The sequence below is a fragment of the Eubalaena glacialis genome, chromosome 1 (assembly GCF_028564815.1).
Source record: "Eubalaena glacialis isolate mEubGla1 chromosome 1, mEubGla1.1.hap2.+ XY, whole genome shotgun sequence".
NCBI classification, from domain to species: Eukaryota; Metazoa; Chordata; class Mammalia; order Artiodactyla; family Balaenidae; genus Eubalaena; species Eubalaena glacialis.
In genome coordinates, this window is record NC_083716.1 from 75786997 (window position 1) to 75809164 (window position 22168).

Here is a 22168-nt window from a genome sequence, read left to right on the forward strand (position 1 = left end):
CATGAGGTTTTCTGAAAGATTTTATTTTTCTTACTTAGCTAAAATCTTCAGGAACAACTCTAGCTTTTATATTTTTAGGAGGACCTTTCACAGTGTGATGGCAATCTGGCTGACAATCTGATTATTACAGCTGTAGTTGGTGAAGCACTATATTACTAAAATTACATAATGGCAAGATGATGTACATAACTGAACATTCCAAAGGTAGATCCTGGTGTTGTGTAAAAGAGGAAACTTCTCTGTTTAAATAGTGTAAACTTTAGCTGAAAAGGAAAAATAAAGAATAGGTATATCTTACATTGTTAGAAAACATTCCATTTTTATTTTATTTACTCATTTTTTAAAATTAATTTTTATTGGGGTACAGTTGCTTTACAACGTTGTGTTAGCTTCTACTGCACAGCAAAATGAATCAGCCATACATATACATATATCCCCTCCACTTAGGACACTACAGTGCATTAAGTAGAGTTCCCTGTGCTACAGTATGTTCCCATCAGTTGTCTATTTTATACATAGCATCAATAGTGTATATGTGTCAATCCCAATCTCCCAATTCCTCCCACCCCACCCCTTTCCCCCTTCATATCCATACATTTGTTTTTTACATCTGTGTCTCTATTTCTGCTTGGCAGTTAAGGTCATCTATACCATTTTTCTAGATTCTACATATATGTGTTAATACATGATATTTTTCTCTTTCTGACTTACTTCACTCTGTATGACACTCTCTAGGTCCAAAAAATTTTTTTTTAAAAATTTCATTTATTTATTTATGGCTGTGTTGGGTCTTCGTTTCTGTGCGAGTGCCTTCTCCAGTTGCGGCAAGTGGGGGCCACTCTGCATCGCGGTGCGCGGGCCTCTCACTATCGCGGCCTCTCTCGTTGCGGAGCACAGGCTCCAGACGCGCAGGCTCAGTAATTGTGGCTCACGGGCCTAGTTGCTCCGCGGCATGTGGGCTCTCCCCAGACCAGGGCTCGAACCCGTGTCCCCTGCATTGGCAGGCAGATTCTCAACCACTGCGCCAACAGGGAAGCCCCCCAAAAAAATTTATTCTAAAATTTTAGAAAGAACTATGTTATGCATTTATTTAAAGCCCTCCATTATACAGTCTTAATTTTCGGTCACTTAAGTTTAGCATTGCTTGCTTAAACCCTTTCTTGTTTATTTTGTCAATCCTTTTTCTACTCTTCTCCATACCTTAAGCTATTTCAAGTGTTTATCTTATTAGACTCATTGAAGGGAACAACTCTTAGATATTGTAATTCTCTTGGTTTTGTTTTTATTTTTATTTTTGCTTTTTTATTGCTTTATTCATCCTACTTTCTTTACAGATTCCTTTAATTCTGATATTCTTCTTGCTTTGTGAGTTGAATGTTTCATTATTCTTCCCTCCTGTTCAAAATAAAGGCATTTAAAGCTATTACATTCAAGAACATAAATTGTAATATGTATCACTGTCATTTTTATTTTTGAATTCGTCTAATACTGCACTTTTGAACTTCTCTTGTACTCGTTATTTCTCCCTTTTGGAACTTACTGGGGGTTTTCTTCAAAGTAATGAGGTAATGGTTTCTGAACAGATATGGGGGAGGCAGAACACTGGCTCCCTCTGAACACAGTTCTCCTGCAGAGAAGGTGGTGGCAGTTGAGTTTTTTGGTTGCTGTAGCTTTTATGATTTTAAGCTGTTCCATCACTAGGGATTAGGGTGGAGGTGGCTAGGTCTCCCTCCAATTTATTGCTTAACAACATTTCCTTTAATGGAAACAACGGTTTCTGTCCCTGTTTTTAAAAATCTGTTGCCATTGGCACTACAGTTAGTAAAATTCTTCCTAGATATTAGCAAAAGCCTGACTTAGCCTGTTAGGTTTAAACGTTACCATGAGAATTTTTTTCTTTCCGTAGGTTTTGCAAAGCATTTGCATTGGAAGATAGAAAAGGACAAGACAGCTGTGGCTGGCTAGCTCCATCTTAGTGTGAAAATTGTTGGAATGCTTTCAATTTACTTCCTAAAGGTCAAGGGGTACTCTAATTCATATTTTTAAATTTTAGCTGTTTTTTTTTTTTTTGGCCAACCAGGGATCGAACCCGGGCCCCCAGCAGTGGAAGCACAGAGTCCTAACCACTGGACTGCCAGGGAATTCCCCACATTTAAAAATTTTAGAAGGAACTGTGTTAGGCTTTCATTTAACACCCCCCAATTATATAACCTTAATTCAAATTTAACACTTGTTTCCTAAAGTGGATCCACTGTAATGATCCTAAGATGATCATGAAGAAATTGTTTTTAGAAGACATAAGGAAGAGTATAAGTCACTTGATAATTATAACAGCATCAATTACTGCAAGCAGTGAAGTTACATACTAACATGCACTATGTATAAAGTAAGTAAACCCAACAGAAAAAACTTAAGTTTACAAAGCATACTCATCACCTACTTTAAGTAAATGTAAGTTGATTTAATGATAGTTCATTAAAGAATAATGAACTATCCCAAGTGATTTTTTTAACTGTCTCAAGTGGAAACTGTGATTTTATCACAACTTGATTTGTGAACAACTATAACTCAAAACAAGATACACACGTATTCATTGCATGTCAGCTAAAATTGAATTTTAAAATTGTCAAGGATTGAAAAAATGATAATATATATTACTACTTTAAACCTATGTCCTATGTGAACACATTTTAAAAACCAATGTTAATGGTAAAACAAGTCTTATTTGATATCACAGTATAAATCAACCACAAGTATACCACTCACAAAGTCAATGTGGAAATATGGGTAAAGATAGTAGAATGAATACACGCATTTAATTGCATTCCCCACCACAAATCTCTTTAAAGCAACAGTAAAGTGATTTTTCAAAAACACTTAAGTCCAGAAAAATATAGAAGAGAAGAGAGCACCAACATTTTTGGACCCAAGAAGGAAATGGCTGAGTAGTAACTGACTCAGGAGACCTGAGAAAACTGAATAGTAAGTGGACAGTGGGAAAAGCTGAGAAGCAACCCAACTTTACACTGCAGAGCTTCCAAAAGGCTCAAAAATTGGTAACACAATTCTTGGCAAAAAAGGCAAAAGAAGGATGGCTGTAAGGATACCTGTAAGGAGCAGGTAGGCCCCTAGATGTCCTCCCACTTCAGCTGTGTGGTGATGCCCCTCCCTCCCCTAGCAGGACCCTGAGGCTTATTCTCTGGAAAGGGTGAATCAGAGGATCGCTGGATTTGCAAATCTCTGGCACAGTTGAGAGTAGGGCTAATAGGGATTAAGTAAAAGTTTATAAAATATTGAGGGCCCCCAACCCTTATTTTCCCACCAGAATGCCAGCAACCAAGTACCTTCCAGAATGGAAGAGTCTTCTCTGAAGAATCTGCCTGGCACAAAAGAAAACATCTAAAGATATAGACATTGATAATTTTTTAAGGAAATGATTGTTATGGGTTGAGATGTATCCCCCAGAAAGATATGTTGAAGTCTGTTATAGACTGAATTCTGTCCCCCTAACATTCACATGTTGAAGCCCTAACCCCCAGAGTAACTGTATTTGGAGATAGGAACTTTAAGGAGGTGATTAATATTAAATGAGGTTGTAAGAATGGGGCCTTAATTCAATAGAACTAGTGTCCTTATAAGAAAAGTAAGACACCAGAGATATCCCTCTCCATGCATGCACAGAGGAAAAGTCATAGGAGGACACAGAGAGAAGGTCTATAAGCTTCCTTGAGGCATCACCAAAAACCAACCCTGATGGCACCTTAATCTTGGATTTGCAGCCTACAGAACTGTGAGAAAACAAATTTATGTTGTCGAAGCTATTCGGTGTGTAGCATTTAGTTATGGTAGCCTGAGAAGACTAATACAAAGTTCTAACCCTCAGAATGTGACCTCATTTGGAAATAGGGTCACTGAAGATATAGTTAGTTAGGATGAGGTCATACTGGGGTATGGTAGGCCCTTAACCCAATATGACTGGTGTCCTTAAAAGAGGAAGAAGAGAGACTCAGAAACAAAGACACAGGAGGGGAGAACATCATGTAATAGAGGCAGAGACTGAAGTGGAGCAGCTGAAAGATAAGTAACACCAAGGATTGTTGGCAACCACCAGAAGCTAGAAACAGGCAAGAAAGGATTCTCAACAGGTTTCAGAGGGAATGTGGCCCTGTCCACATCTAGTCACCAGAACGGTGAGACAATACATTTCTATTGTTCTAAGACACTCAGTTTGTGGCACTTCCTTATGTCAGTCCTAGGAACAAATTTAATTGCCTAGTCATATCACCCTGTAGTGAAGATCACATTCAGCAAGCCTCTTCATAGGTACAGGACTTCGAATCAGCTATTCATTGTAATACTCAAATATGAGCAGAGAACCAAGGATCATCCAACATTTGAGAAAATCATATATGAAAAACAGAGATTGAAACAAACAAAAAAACCAGAATTCAAAGGACAGAGACTGTAGAAAGAACATGTCTAAAAAGAAATCATTCATATCCTCAGACAAAAAGGAAGCTATTTTAAACAAAATAAGAATAGGGTGCTATCGAAAAAGGGGACATTCAGAGAATAAAAGGAGCTCTTAGAAATTAAACACATAAGAGAAGATAAAATTGAGGAACTCTATCATAAAATAGAGCAAAAAAGAAAAAGATAGGAAAGAGAAGAAAAAAAGATCAGAAAATTAGAGAATCAGTCCAAATGGCTTTCTAGCTGAATAAAAGGAATCCCAGATAGAACAAATAGTGAAAATGAAGTGGAGAAAATCATAAAGAAATAATTTTAACCAAATTTCCCAGAGCTGAAAAACAAAGGATTCCCAGATTAGAAGAGACTACTGAGGGTTTAGCAAAATTGATTATAATTGGCTCACACCGAGGCATGTCATCATGAAATTTTAAAACAATGGGGACACAGAAAAGATCCCACAAGCAGGTAAGAATCAGAATGCCTTCAGACGTCTGCACAGCAACACAAGAAGCTAAAAGACAAAATTCTGAAGGAAAATTATTTCCAGCCTATCATCTCAAAAAAAATCTACCTCTCAAACAGCCTTCTCGGGAAGAAGGCATTGCATCAAAATGAGGAAGTAAAATCAGAAAGAGGAAAACAGGAGATTAAGAAATCTGAGGATCTAAGACAAGAGCCAGTCCAGAATATCTAATGGATGAGAATGCACTGAGAAGAAATTCATACAACTGTCACAGAGTTTGGGTCTAAATTTGCAATGAGAACAGAGGATACCAAAGAAGTGAACAAAACAAAACAAAATAAAAAAAATAAGACAATGTATAATACCAGGGAAAACAAACTATTGGGCAGAAAAAGAATGGTCACGGTAGGATACTATAGGGATCAGATGCAAATAGTGTTTACATCGTGAAAAATCTTATATAACAGGTACTGATTTAAATGCTTTGTGTTCATTAACTCATATAATCCTCACAACCACCTGAGGAGGTAAGTACTATTACTGTTCTCATTTTCCAGATAAGGAAATTGAGGCAAAAAAATAACTTGTTCAGGGACTTCCCTGGTGGTCCAGTGGTTAAGAATCCGCTTTCCAATGCAGGGGACGTGGGTTCAATCCCTGGTCAGGGAACTGAGATCCCACATGATGCGGATCAACTAAGCCCGTGTGCTCTAGAGCCCACGTGCCACAACTACTGAGCCTGTGTGCTCTGGAGCCTGCTCGCCACAACTAGAGAGAAGCCCGCGTGCTGCAACGAAGATCCCGCATGCCGCAACTAAGACCCGATACAGCCAAATAAATAAATAAATAAATAAATAATAACTTGTTTAAAGATACAGCTAGTAAGGGATAGGGCCAAGATGATAAGACAGGCAGCCTGGTTCTAGATGGTTCTTTATATTCTATTGCTTCTTTCTAACTTAGCCTCAATAACGTAAAGACTGAATACTGATCCAACCCAAATTACACCCTAATGACACTGGAAGACTACAGGGAAATTATGCAAGTATACAGTGACACTGGGTAACTACTAAATCATCTTTAATAGAAGGAAATCAACTGACGAGATCCCTCTGAAAAATTAAGAAGCAGCAATATGAGCGTGTATTTAGATGTGGAAATAAATACTAAAGGATCCGGATAAAAGAATTGAAAGTAGTTGCCTCTAGAGTTAGAAATAGGGATGAGGAGGGTGCGGAACTGTTGTTTTTCATAAAAAGCCTTGGACAGCTGTTTGATTTAAAAATTATAAATAAGTACAGCTTTGATAAAAGCAAAAACTAAGTTAAAAGTAGATCAGAAAAGAAAATAAACAGATAGGAATGTGGCCTGACAAAACTAATTTTCAAAAAATTAAAAAAAAATCCCCCTTTAATCAGTGAGTTAATCTTTACACTTCCCAAATTATTAAAACCTTTCAATCAAATGAGTATTTTTAATCCAAAGTATGAAAAGATGCCTGGGGAGCACTTTTGACAATAAAGAAAAGTTCTTTACTATGTTTTTTCACTGTTTTTTCCCTTATAACTAATAGACAAACTTCTATTTAGTAGACAGAATTAGTAGACAACTTCAGATTTTACCAACTGACAAGAAATGTAGAACCAGCATGTAGCATATTTGTTCACTTTCATATCACCCAAATATTCAGTCACAAATTAGGTCACTTTCAAAAGCCAAGTCAACAGTGTTTTAGAGGGCCTTTAAAAAAGTAATCTCCCAGAGTTTTCCCTTTTCTTTGTTCTTGCTCATAGTAAATCTCAGGACCAAATGTCTGATTTTGATTTGTAAGTGCTATTAGCCAGTCTTTTTCATTGCTACTTTCTCCAACATTCTTAGAATAAGAACACTGTTTTCCTAGAAAAGCGACAGCAATTATACACGACTTGGAAGTAAACACTCTATTTTCAAGTCATGAGATGGTATAAGCTTGAAAAAATTTGCAAAACCATTCTAATTCTTCAGTGAGTTTACATTTCAATTACTGCAAGACTGAAGGACTTTAAGTAGGCCATATCAGCCACACTATACAGGAAATTATATCCTAGGAAAGCTCCGTTTTAAAAATAGGCAAAGGAAGAAAGGAAGGTTGCCAAAATACACAGCACTTTCCATTTGTTTTGATTTGAATACAGCATCTGTTTTATCAGGTGCAATCTACTATTAGCAGGCTTAAGGGGAATGGTAGTAGTTAGGGTTTGAAGAAGTAAATTAATAAAAAATGTTTGCTTTCTGAAAATAATTTTGAAGTAGATATCAGTAGAATTTAGGTAACAACCAAACATGACAAAGTAACTGGGTTTAGGGATAAGTCAGATTGGACTGTGTACTCCTTAACCCAGTAGAATCAAAGCTGAGAAACTAGACTAATCCACTTAAGAAATGTACATGCTCTTGAAACACTATTTAATATTTCTTATATACTTAGAAGTCAACTCTTCTTTCTTTTTTTATTCACTCATTAAAAAAATATTGAGTACCTATTATGTAACATGTACTGTTCTAGGTACAGGAATATAGCAATTAACAAAGCAACAAAACTCTCTATGGAGCTTATCTGGTGGGGAAGACAAACACATATAAAAAATACAATACAGATAGTATAAAAGACTATTAAAAATATAACAGGGGAATTTTAAGAAGGTTAATTGTACTAAGAAACTACCATATGCAAAGCAAATTTGGATGGGATTACCATACAAGAGAACTTTCTGAGAACAGAGTTTTGATAAAACTTCTGTAAGTCAGAGGTAAAACTGGATGACTAAGTTTAGGTGAGACTCAGCAAGAAAATGATATTCAAAATTTTTGTCGGCCAAAAAAAAAAACAAAAAACACCAGACCATCCAGAAAAAGATTTGCGACCTTTAGTAAAACACTTAAAAAAAATTTTTTTTTGTCGGAAGTAAATTTAGGTTGGAAATATTTAAAGAACTGCCAAGACTATACAGAACTTTCAAAAACTTCTCATTTCACCTTTAACCATTTTGATCACGGTTGATTTAGATGCTTATGGGTCCTGCCCTAGTACTGGTTAAGCTGCCTCATTGCTCTTCTTAGAAAATATCCATATAATTGTGGCCCCTGAAGATCTACCTTGGAATTAATCAGAGGCATATTCACTGGCTGGTTGGGAAAGCTCTTTCAACTTTTTCGTGAAGATAGAATCCTCATTTACTTTTCTAATCTGGTACCATTCCTGCCTTAATGATCCATGTGACTCTGGGCAAGTTAATTCACTTCACTGAGCCTATAATATTCTAACATTCCTTACTACTTTATAGAGTTGTAGTGAGGGCCAGTGAGATATTGTAGTACACAGAATAATGTCCCCCTCCCCCAAAGATGCCCACGTCTTAAGCCCTGGAACCTATGCATATGTCAGGTTGTGTGCTAAAGGAGAAATCAGGCAGCAGTTGGAATTCAGGTTTGCTAATCAACTGACCCTCAGACTGGGAGAAGAGTCTGGATTACTCGGGTGAATCCAGTGTAGTCACGGGAGTCTGTATAAGTGGAAGAGGAAGGCAGAAGGGAGAAGCAGAGAGTTGGCAGCTTGAGCAGGTCTCAGTCAAGTGTTCTGGCTTTGACGATGGAGGAATACAGCCGTAAGCCAAGGAGTGTGGGCAGCCTGTAGAAGCTAGCAAAGGTAAGGAAACCGATTTTTCCCCTGCAGCCTCACAAAGGAATGTAGCTGTGGATCCATTTCAGATTTTTGACCTCAGAGACTGTAAGAGAATACACTTGTGTTGGTTTAAGCCAGTAAGTGTGTGGTAATTGTTACAGTAGCAATTGGAAACAATAATATACAAAAGTATTTTGAAATTGGTAGGAAATTATATAAATGTAAGATGTTATCTTTCTAGTATTATATCTGCTTAGTCTCTTCAGCAGACTTGATGGCAGACAGCTTGGTCACCAGGAGGTCTCTAGAGCTGTATCAAATTTCCTTGTCAAAAGCAGATTCCTGCCTTTCCTGTTTTGGTGCCTATTTTTGCATTCGCTCTAGCTCTCCTCTAATTTGTGAAGCAGAGTTGATTACCATGTAATAATCAAACCAATGCCAGCCACCTGCCTTTCTAGTTGCCTAGTTTCTCTTCAATTACTCATGATTCTGATATTCCCAAAGGGATGGTTAAGAAAACTTTTTCCAATAATAGCATTTAAGTCTCAGCAGTTACATCTTGGGGTTGAATCCATTACTGAGGATAGCTTTGAATAGGGGAACACCTGGACATTCTTAGAAGCTTTAGCTCCTTGATGTTCTTTCCAAGATAATTAAGACTTTCAGATACCCTGGTTAATATTGTTCAAAAATGCTAAAAACTTCCTTAAAAAATGGAAAAGAACAGGCTATAGACAAAAAAGGCTTTTAAATGACCCTAAAAGTGATATAATAATGCTCTGGGGCTGGAATAGGAAAGAGATACTAGAAATCTTAATGATATAAGGTTAGAAAAAAAAATTCCCTTGTTGATTTTGCTCCATAGCAGTGTCAACAAGAAATTGGCACTTGCCAACAAAAATAGAAAACTTTTTCCATTGTTGTAATACTGTAGCAAAATTATGTATAGATAATTCTTAACTTTGTTTATGAGTTATTCTCTAAAAGCTGTGCAAGGCAATACGTGAAGTATATCTCCAAATAAGCATATATGCAGATATGTATGTATATCAGTACATGTCAAGTCTTATAGTTTTTCCATCAGTTTGAATAAGAATGTTAATAGATTCTCTTCCATAGGTTACATTATCTTTAACTTATGAAGCAGAATTAAAATTTCAGGGTTGGGGGCTTCCCTGGTGGTGCAGTGGTTAAGAATCCGCCTGCCAATGCAGGGGACACAAGTTCAAGCCCTGGTCCAGGAAGATCCCACATGCCGTAGAGCAACTAAGCCTGTGTGCCACAACTACTGAGCCTGCGCTCTAGAGCCTGAGAGCCACAACTACTGAAGCCCGTGTGCCACAACTACTGAAGCCCGCGCGCCTAGAGCCCGTGCTCCGCAACAAGAGAAGCCACCGCAGTGAGAAGCTCGCGCACCACAACGAAGAGTAGCCCCTGCTCTCAGCAACTAGAGAAAACCCACGTGCGGCAGCGAAGACCCAATGCAGCCAAAAATTAAATAAATGAATAAATAAATTAAAAAAAAAATTTCAGGGTTAGACCATTCTTATTAATCCCAAATTTATAGAATAATCTAGTAATAAAAATTTATAGACTAATCTAGTAATAAAAATTGAGTGTTGTATTAAGGGATAAAACTCACAAATCCATGTTTTTAAGTCCTTAAAAATTAACATTAATAAAGTTAAATTGACGCATAGTAAGAAATAGACTAATATTTTTGTAATGGTTCTTAGACCAATACCTAAATAACACCATATTTTCTGCCCTTTTAGCATTAATTAACACATAACGGGCCTGTTTCTTTTTATTATAATTTGTTATGAATACCTTTATATTTCTTCTTGCTATCTTACCTTTTATTTTAGGGGATGGTATTTGTGTGCCTGCTGATAATACCCTTATATTATTAGAGCTTCATTTTCAACTTGTACTTAACTTTTTTTCCCAACAAAAACATTGCACATTTGGGAAGGAAGATAGGAGAATACCTCAAGCAGAAATATGTACACAAAGACACACAGAGGCTTACCAGTTATTGTTTACCCTGGGTGTATAATACTTTATAGGTAAGATGGACCCAGAGTTGAGAAACATATCACCATGTACTTCAACTATATAATTAATTAGGTTCAGAAAAAAGATCTCATTTAATAACGGCATCATAAACATTTCAAATAAGGAGCATTGTATTGGCCAGTACAGTTATTAAGTACTAGCCAGTTGTATACTCCCAGCTCATATTTTCATGGTGTTTGGAAATGAAAAGCAACTCTTATTTTTATCTTTCAAAAGAGAATTCCAATTAAATTCAAATATGACACCGTAAGGCAAAGTGTTGTCTATGGACTAGTGCAAGGCTGTGAATTGTTGCTGTTAATACAAAATTGTCAGTAATTTCAGGTCTACTGAATCTAATAATAAAAAAAAGTTGGGGTTGTATTTCGTATGTTCTTGGGGTTTCGTTTCACTTTTCTACTAATTACTTTTTAATTTTATTTTAAAAAGTATTTGTCAATGACTTAATGGAAATTATTTAAAAAGAAAACAAAAAATCCCAAACTGGTCCTATACCACAGGTAGCTTGAGAAGCACTGTTAACTGAAGAAACTTGCTTGTTTCTAAAAACTAAAGTATGCCAGTACCGTAAAACAATATTTGAAGAATTTATTATGATATCTATTAATACATGGCCTTTCAAGCCATTAACAATTACTTTAAATTACTAGGACTTAATGTGGTTCCATCTCTTAAGACTTTGCACCAATCTTAGATCCAAGAGATAAATATATATATTAAAAGGACAGAAAAATTTCAGAGCTCAACTGAATAACCTCTCTACCTCTGCTAGGTATATTCCACCATTCTAATTAATTTGTATATACTTTACTTCAACATTAGTTTTATACAGAAGATAAAAAGTGAGTATAAATGTTCAATAGGATGGGTTAGCTATAAAGGTTTCAGAGCCTCCCCCTACTCAAAAAACAAGAACAAACTACCCTGAACAAATAGAATAAAGAATATGTTCTCTGGTCATTTGATAAGTTGGATGACAAGGCTACCATCCAAGATCCCTTGTAAAGAACCATGGCTATATATCCAAGAGAACTGAAATTAGGTACTCAAACAAAGCCTTGTACACAAATGTTTATAGCAGCACTATTCATAATACTAAAAAGCTGGAAACAACGCAGATGTCTGTCAATGGATAAATGGAGAAACAAAATGTTCTATGTGCATACAGTTTTACTCAGCCATAAAAAGGAATGAAATAATGATACATGATATAATGTGGATGAATCTTGAAAACATTATCCTAGGTAAAAAGAAGCCAGACACAAAAGGTCACATATTATATGATTCAGTTTATATGAAATACCCAGAATCCATACAAACAAAGCAGATTGGTGGTTGCTAGGGGCTGGGGGGCAGGGGCAGTGTGACGAGTAACTGCTTAACGGGTATGTTGTTTTATTTTGGAGTGATGAAAATCTTTTGGAAGTAGATAGAAGTAGTGTTTGCACAAGATTGTGAATGTAGTGAATGCCACCAATTGTTCACTATGAAATGGTTAGTTTTATGTTACCTGAATGTCACCTCAATTAAAAAAAGAACCACAGCTACTGATGTGCAATTCTCAGTGTTGACTGCTTACCCCTGTTGATTAACCACTAATAAGCTATGCTTTTGCTATTCTCTGAAAATTCCCTTCATCACAAATAGTAAACTTATGCCAGGATTTATAGGTGGGGAAGCCCATTTACCATTGAACATTATGGATAAAATTGGGAGGGAGAACTTACAGAAATGTGTAAATAAATGAATGAATAATAAAGAAAGGAAGAAAAATTTTAAAATTAGTGAAATAAAAAAAAAAAACAGTTAAGGAACAGGGAAGAGGAAAGTAAAAGAGAAAAGAAACATTGATGACTGAAGAGGAAATCATTACAAATATAGTATGATTCAAGAAGAAAAAAGATTGTAATTGTCAGTAGTCATGAGGTATCTATGTATTTAAATCAACTGGAAAGGGACAAAACAACTATGAAGGAAGAAAAAAGGTTTTGGGACCAGAGAGATATTCTTGGTGTACCTATCCACTTAAACAAGAATAAAAAACAGACAATTTCCCAACCTCTTATTTTACTGGGACTTAAAGTCTAAATGAATAAGAGATCCAATTACTCATTTGGGGATCATACTTATTTAACTGCCAACTGACAGCAAACTATTTTTGAAACTCCACTTTTCAATTGTATTCAAAATTAGTTTTAAAAAAAGACTAACTTTATTACATTTATATCACATTTTTAACCCAAAACATTATTCCAGCTGTTTCTAAAATAATGGCAGTTTTTCTAGTATTGTATATAATGGATACATTCAACTAGAATTGATCACTCACAAAACTATACTTACATATTCCTTCACGTTTTTTGTTTTCACAGCTTTGTATGAATAATATGCAGGATAAAGCATTCCAAACACCAACCTAAAAGTAAAAAGTACAAGAGGACTAATCAAAAATAATGCTTTTAACAGCTCATGAAAATTTCACCTAATAGAAAAGCAGAAAGTACATGGAGAACATATGACAGTGTAAATGTGTATGAAAACTTTGTGTATAAACTAAATCCACTCAGAAAAGCAAACTAAAAATACAATTTTTGTTAAACAAAAAGATGGTTTCAATATTCTAGGTAGTTTCATGGGAAAAAAAGATTTATTTTTAAAAACTGCCACTTAAAATCTTTTTTACTAATTACAAAAAATATTCTGTAGATCCTTGAACATTTGGAAAATGTACAAAATTGCCAAAAAAATAAAATTTGCCCCGACGCTACCAGTCAGAAATAACCACAGGCAACACTTTACTGTATACAAATCCTACTTTTTATCCATGTGTAGTATACCTAAAACATAAATATAACATGCATGCACACACACACATAATTTGGGGTAATGGAAAAAGTGGCCCTTCACTCCATTGGTTTGAGAAGCACTGATTTCTAATTATGACAGTGCTGTGAAACAATACTTGATACATTTATTACAATATATCTTAAAATAACTTAAATTTTTTTTTATTGGAGTATAGTTGATTTACAATGTTGTGTTAACTTCAGGTGTACAGCGAAGTGAATCAGTTATACATATACATATATCCACTCTTTTTTAGATTCTTTTCCCATATAGGTCATTTCAGAGTATTGAGTAGAGTTCCCTGTGCTATACACTAGGTCCTTATTAGTTATCTATTTTATATATAGTAGTGTGTATATGTCAATCCCAATCTCTCATTTTATTCTTCTCCCCTTACCCCCTGGTAACCATAAGTTTGTTTTCTACATTTGTAACTCTATTTCTGTTTTGTAGATAAGTTCATTTGTACCTTTTTTTTAGATTCCACATATATGTGATATCACATGATATTTGGCTTTCTCTGTCTGACTTACTTTACTCAGTATGACAATCTCTAGGTCCATCCATGTTGCTGCAAATGCGATTATTTCCTTCTTTTTTATGGCTCAGTAATATTCCATTGTGTTATTTATATATATATATATATATATATACACACACCACATCTTTATCCATTCTAAAGTAACTCTTAAAGCATTTATAAAATGACAATCACTAATAGGACTTAATTTAATGCTCTCTGTTACAATTATTTCACCAAATTCCAGATCCAAGAGGGTGTGTGTGTGTGTCAGATACAGAAATGGCATGACACAGTATATATGGTTTACAATTGGCATTTTCACATAACATCATGGAATTTTTTGTCTTCAAATATTAGTCTACAGTATTAATACCTTCATTACATTCCACATTGAGATTCACATAATTTATTTAAACAGTCCCATATTTATAGGCTTTTGGTTAATTTCCAGATTTTTGCTATTGCACATAATACTGTGAAAAACATTTCTATGCACACTGATACACACTTCCTGGTTGCAGTATTGCTGCTTCAAAGAGTGCACACATTTCTGCCTTTTACCAAAAATGCCCTCCAGAGAAGTAGTTCCACTTTGCATTCCTATACATTGCCAATCGTGTGTACCATCATTTAAAAAAAGTTTGCCAGCTAAATAGGAGAAAAATAATTGCCTTATATGTTCTAATGTGCATTTCTGAGCACAAGTATGAGTTTTTCTCAAGTGTTCACTGGTTTTTTGATACATGAGTGTATGATATTCTGTTGTCTACTTTTCTTTCTTTAATCTATTTTTAAAAAAGAGTTATTTTAGAATAGTTTTATTTTTACAGAAAAGTTGGGAAGATGGCATAGATAATTCCCAATACCCTACACTGAGTTACTCCTATCAATAACATCTTGCATCAGTATAGTACATTTATCATAATTAATATATTATTAACTAAAGTCCAAACTTTATTCAGATGTCTTTAGTTTTTACCTAGCATCCTTTTTCTGTCCCAGGATCCCATCCAGTAGAGCATATTATATTTAGTTGTCTTGCCTCCTTAGGTCCTCTTGGCTGTAAGTTTCTCAGACTTTCCTTGCGAAATGATCTTGATGGTTTTTTTATACCACGTGTTTTTTGTTTTGTTTTAATTAATTAGTTAGGTTGCGCTGGGCCTTAGCTGCAGCTTGCAGGCTCCTTAGTTGCAGCAGATGGGCTCCTTTTAGTTCGGGCTCGAAGGCTCCTTAGTTGTGGCATGCAAACTTTTAGTTGAGGCATGCATGTGGGATCTAGTTCCCCGACCAGGGATCGAACCCGGGCCCGCTGCATTGGGAGCGCAGAGTCTTAACCACTGCGCTACCAGGGAAGTCCCTGATGTTGACAGTTTTGAGGAATATGGGCCAACTATGCTGTAGGAAGCCACTCGACTGGCATTTGTCTGATGTTTTTCTCATGATTAAACTGAGGTGTGGGTTTGGGGGAGGAAGATCACGGAGGCTAAGTTCCATCTCATCATATTAAGGGCACATACTATTAGTATGGCTTACCACTACTGATGTTAACCTTGACCACCAGGCTGAGGTAGTGTGTGTTAGATTTGGTAACTTTAAGGTTACTCCCACCACCTCCATGCTGTAGTCTTTGGAAGGAAGTCACTATGCACAGGCTTGAGTGGGGAGTTGCCCTCTACCTCCTTGAGAGTGGATTAGCTATATAAATTATTTGGAATTCTTCTGCACGGGAGATTTGTCTATTCTTCTCCAGTTATTTATTTATTCAATAATGTATTTATGTCAATATGGACTCATAGGTTTATTTTACACTTTGGATTTTGATCCAGTAATAGTTTATTTTGTTGCTCAAAAGCTTTGAACATTGGGACATCTTTTGGTTAGTTCCTGTGTCCCTCTGACATACCTCCATAATTGTGAGGGAGGGATTTTTTTTTTTTTTTTAGCAATTTGTTACTTTCTGGCACTACATAATGCACCAGGCTCATACTGTGTACTTCCTGTCGCATTCCTAGAATCAGCCACTCCTCCAAGCAGCCTCCGTTCCTTTTACTGGATGATGGTATTTAAGACCCAGATCTGGGTGCTAGGTGTGCTCATTGTTACTACAGTGTTGTTGATTTGAGGCCCTTCTTTGTCTATTTTGTATGTGAGCCAATATTTTTCTAGGTTATTGTTATCTTTCAATTTTGTTTATGAAGTTTGCTGAAATACATACTGTATTATGTTTGCTAGGGCTGCCATGATGAAATATCACAGACTGGATGGTTTAAACAACAGATACTTATTTTCTCATAGTTCTGGAGGCTGGAAGTCCAAGATCAAGGTGTTGGCATATTTGGTTTTTTCCTGAGGCCTTCCTCCTTGGATTGCAGATGGTCACATTCTCACTGTGTCCTCACGTGGTCATACCTTGGTCCATGTGTGTGTCCTAATCTCTTCTTCTTGTAAGAACACCAGTCACATTGGATTCAGGCTCACCCTAAATACCTCATTTGAATTTAATTGCCTCTTTAAAGATCTTATCTCCAAATACAGTCACATTCTGAGATACTGCGGGTTAGGACTTCAACATACAAGTTTTGCGAGGGGGACATAATTCAGCCCTTAACACATACTGTATATTTAAGAACTTTTACATTAAATAAATGTTTCCATTTATATTAAATAAGCATTCTTTTTTTTTTTTTAAGGAACTCCTTTATTTTATTTATTTATTTATATTTACTTTTGGCTGTGTTGGGTCTTCGTTTCTGTGCGAGGGCTTTCGCCAGTTGCGGCAAGCGGGGGCCTCTCACTATCGCGGCCTCTCTTGTTGAGGAGCACAGGCTCCAGACACACAGGCTCAGTAGTTGTGGCTCACGGGCCCAGCCGCTCCGCGGCACATGGGATCTTCCCAGACCAGGGCTCGAACCCAAGTCCCCTGCATTAGCAGGCAGACTCTCAACCACTGCGCCACCAGGGAAGCCCTAAATAAGCATTCTTACACTGAGAGCAAGTAAATATTTATATCTCTATATAAGAGATAAAGAGAGATTTTTTAGTTTACTTACAGATTATTTGGGGGAGGGGGATGGGCTATAAATCCCTGGTGACTTTCTTATCCTTCACAAAGCTGAACCCTGGGTTTGGGGCTCGTGTAACCAGCTTAGAGGAATACCAAGTCTTCTCCTGTTGGGGGTTTTATCCTCACCACCTGGAAGCCACTTGATTAACATTCTCTGCCTTACCTAACGATACTACCCTGTGAATGCTATTTCACCAGAAGCCAATCCCCAGACTCTGGATATGAGATTTTTAGCTGTGCCACAGAGCCTAGGGCTTTTCAGTTTAACACAGGCACCCCACAAGGCACAGAGGCTTTCCAGCTTAGTGACTTCTAAGAAAGCGATTTACCTTAGGACCTGAGGTGTAAACAAGAATACAACTCTCAGGTCTGCTATGTGTTCATCCTCACTGCAGACCTAAGGTATAATCCCAAAGTTAGCCACCACAGTTATAGTTTACATATTCAAGTTAGCCATTTCTATCCACTTCATATTTCCCTTGAGAATTTGGACACAATCAACATATTATCTTCCATATTCCCATGCAATCAAGTACTGCTGGATTTAAAGTCAACATGAGATTCTCCATCACTATCAGTGTATGGATCTTTGACTCCTTCCCCTGCTACATCGTCCATCCAATCTGTAACTCAGTCCTGTTGGTTCTTCCTTGGTGAGCATCCACACATCCATCCTCTTTTATTTTCAAATCAGTGGCCAATGATACATTTAGGCTCTTGCCATCTCATCTGATTTACTGAATGGTTTCCCAACACAGCCTCTGGCTCCACTGTCAGATCAGTCTTCCTAATATTGATCTACTCTACTACCTAATATCTACTCTACCTTCCTAATATTGATCTGCTCTACTACCTTGCTTAAAGACTTCAGTAGTTGGCCTCTTCACGCCTTTGCCAACCAGCCCATGTAGGGGCTCATCAGAACGTATTTTGAAAACCACTGCCTTATATAAACCATCTGTTTCAACATGGTTTACTCAATATGCCTCCTGTATGATATTTCTACTTCAATCCTGGAGTGTGTGCTTCTGCCTGCAATGCCTCCTTCCCTCCTTATCCTCCCTCCTCTTCTTTCTTCCATTTTTTTTCTTGCTTAATTAATTCACTTTTTTCCTTCAAGATCCCACCCTCCTCCACAGACTTCTAAATTACTTTTATTGTGAAATGTAGAATTTGTCAGGATTAGTCATTTTGCCTTTAGCATATTCTATTTTATTTTTAAAAATATTTATTTATTTTTGGCTGCGTTGGGTCTTTGTTGCTGCACGTGGGCTTTCTCTAGTTGCAGCAAGCGGGGGCTACTCTTAGTTGTGGTGCATGGGCCTCTCATTGCAGTGGCTTCTCTTGTTGCGGAGCACGGGCTCTAGGTGCGTGGGCTTCAGTAGTTGTGGCTCGCGGGCTCTAGAGCACAGGCTCAGTAGTTGTGGCACACGGGCTTAGCTGCTCCACGGCATGTGGGATCTTCCTGGACCAGGGCTCAAACCCGTGTCCCCTGCATTGGCAGGTGGACTCTTAACCACTGCGCTACCGGGGAAGTCCCTAGCATACTCTATTTTGGATCATTTGAATTTTTAATGTACATATAACTGACTTTCAAAATAGATAATTTTCTCACATATAGTAAGGTTTGGTGCTAGTTGATGCTATACATACAGGTGTTTTGCTTTTATTTTCTAACCTCTGTATTGAATAGAAACAGTCAAATGAACAAACACAACGTCCCTAACACCTAACTTTTGTTAAGAGTAGAAAACAATAATGTATTTCATTTGGAATGCTGGAAAGATTAAATGTCTTAGTGAATAGTGGGACAATTTTTAAGGACCACCACTGTTAATATTATAATTTATTACTGCTCCAATGTGAATGTTACTGGATAATTTATTACTAACATCTGTAATATTTTCTAGGTTATTTTTTGGTTCATTTTCTTTAATACTGGCCTCTACTGGAGATGTTTGCAACCTGGGAGGTCAGGCATAAAGCCAAAGCATGAGCACACACTGTATAAAATCAAATAAAGTTTATTTTAGAAGGCCACCTACAAGATAAACTTACGGTTTATAAAGGGAGTATTTTCTACAAATAAAATTGACCTATAAATTTGAATATCGTTTCAGTTATAGAGGTAGGAAGAAATAGCTACTCATTTACTCTTAGTCTTATTTCTGCCTACAGACTGGAGAACTTTGCCAAAATACTCATAATACCCTTCCCTCCCACTAAGGTAAAGTTGCCTATATGAACACTGGCTGTGTTGAAAAACACTATTTAAAAAAGGACATAAAATTTATGGGAATGCAGTAGTGAAGATGGTTCTTATATCATTTTTAATATACGGAAAATACTTGAAATACCTATTTTCTGGACAGATGGTACGACACAATCCCTCCTTCACCAAAATTGTTTTAGAGAATTATATCATGTTCAAAGGCAAGTCTAAGAAGCAACGAGTAAGAATGCTTTCAATACTAGAATTCATGTCATTAAAGCATAAAAGTTAAACATCATTTCATAAAAAATTGATTAACGCTTTTTCTGATTAAGATCTTAAAAAGAACTTATTGTAGAATTTTTGTAAGATGTAGAAAAGTATAAAAAAGACAATAAAAATCACAAGTAATTCCATTATTGAATAAACCACCTTTCTTTTTGGTAAAGATTATCCCAAATATATATTTATGTATATTTGTTATAATTTTTATCAAACTTTTCATAAGTCTGATATCACTCAAATCCTTTGAAAACCTTAAAAATGCATCAATAATAGTTAAATAACAACACTGATGAAGAATTAATTTACATTTAAACAAATGACAAAGCACTAATTCCAAGGATTTAAACTTCCTTTTTTATCTATTATTCTTGTCATTCTTTTAAAAAATATTATGAAAAATGAAATTATACACAAATAGTATAGTATTAATAAAATAAATCCCCCTATCCCTATCACCTAGTTTTAAGAATCTTTAACAGTGATCCAGTCTTAACATTTTGGTATTATCTTTTGAAGTTTTTTCTATAATCTTTTAAAAACATTATTTTAAAACATAACATTTTAAAGACTATTTTAAAAACATGTTGTAATAAATATGTTATAAAATACTAAAAACAATCAATTGACATCTGAGAGCATATAGATTTTTGTCCTGCCCTTCCACTAAATGTTACATTATGAACATTTTCTTATATCTTTAAATATTCTATAAGAACATCATTTAACAACTATATAGTATAATATTCCTTCATATGAATGAAAATCATATGTTCCTGTATGTGTACTATTTTAATTAATGCTATGATGAACAATCTTTCTCTGATTACTAATAACAGCAATTATTTATCAACATTTTATACTAGGCAGGATGTTAAGCACTTTCTGTATATGACTTCATTTAATTCTCACAATAACACCTAGAGGTATGTGCTATTTTCATACCTATTTTACCGATGAAAAGACTGAGCCTTACAGAAGTTAAGAAATTAATCCGGTGCCATAACAGCTTATAACTTTATTGGCTAGATTCAAAGCCAGGCACTCTCACTCCAAAATCCACACTTGAAAATCACTATTTCCCAATGACATTATCCTAGAAGGGGAATAGCTAAGTCAAACAGGCTGAGATTTTGAAGAGCTTTGATATATATTGCCAAACTGTTCTTCAGAAAAGTAACATCATTTTATATTCTTACAAGGAATGTATAAAATACCCATTTAAGGACTATTTTCTTTAATAAGATAAAAAAAAGTCAAACAGGTGAAATAGATTAGGAGTCAGTAGGCATTTTTTCCAACAGATGAACTGTGTTTTTAAGATAATATGTGGATTAGAACAATCATGCAGTGTATAAATTGCTATGAAAAGAGAAAAACATCCCAAAATATTATAGTTAATGATATTAACATTTAATTTCAGAATTATTTTAATTCCCCCTAAATTATCTTTAGATTACAAGTTCCTGCTCTAATAATAGAAAGGAATTTACATTGTAGTTTGTTAAAAGGAAGCATTACAAACAGCTTATTGCTGATAATAAACTATATAATGCTAATATGTAACGTGACCATGCTCATTGGCACCTGGTGTTACTCACTCAGCAAATTCTCCTCATTCCACTGCATTCAGAATCATGCTCCCAAACAAAAAAAAATGTTAATTATGGTGTTCTATTACATTAAAGGACAAACTCAATGAGACGAGAGATTAACTAAAATGGGATAACTAATATTAAAGAAACAAAGCATAGGATCAAAAGTCAGAATGATGAAAGACAGATGTACCAGACTCGTTAGGATTAGTCACAATGAACATAGATACCATGTACACTCTCAAAGAGCAACCTAAAATACAATACTCTCCAGGCCCTCATCAAAGAGTATAAACAAACCCCACCTGTCTGTAATCCAGTTTACACCAAAGACCAAGACCAGTGAAATGTACATAAAATAGCCTGGCGTAAGGATGGCAAACATGCAGAGGTCTCTCTGCTACTCATTCCTGTGACCAAGAGAGAAACTGCTAGTCATTCACTGCACTCTTTTCTGCTGACCCTTGTCAACACAGCACCAACATAAGCTCACAACAAAGGACGGAAGCTAAGTGGACTTATTTGCTTTTTTTTTTGCCATCCTTGTTCTAAACCTTTATTTCTATAGGTGGTGTCACTCTAAATTTGGATCAAGCTCGACTACCAGATTATATTCCTAAACATGATACCTATCTTCTTTGGGGGAAAAATCACTTTAACTGAGTCGTTTTTTAATATTACATTCTTGTTTTTTCTTGAAGTATATTATAAGAAACTGCCATGTGAAACCCATGGCTATAAATACTAGGGGAATAGTATTAAGGGCATTGTCTATTACATTGGTATCCCTATATATGAAATTTCATGTGTGAGATTTACTTTGGAATTCAGTATAATGCAATGCTTAGCTTTCTTTGAGAAAATGATGCCCTTCCTTCTGATAAGAATTATATTATTCCTTCCCCCCCCCCCCCCCCACTAATTGCGAGGAAGCTCATAGGCAAAATCTGTTGTTCAATATGATGGGCC

General features: G+C 35.9%; 1 protein-coding gene across 1 annotated transcript in view; it reads right to left on the reverse strand.

The window, feature by feature from the left end:
* Positions 1-22168, reverse strand: part of REEP3 (receptor accessory protein 3) — a 96325-nt gene that overhangs the window by 36276 nt on the left and 37881 nt on the right. Inside the window, exon 2 of the mRNA XM_061181533.1 lies at positions 13020-13092. Within this exon, the coding sequence (XP_061037516.1) occupies positions 13020-13092 (73 nt within the window). The remainder of the gene's footprint in view (positions 1-13019; positions 13093-22168) is intronic.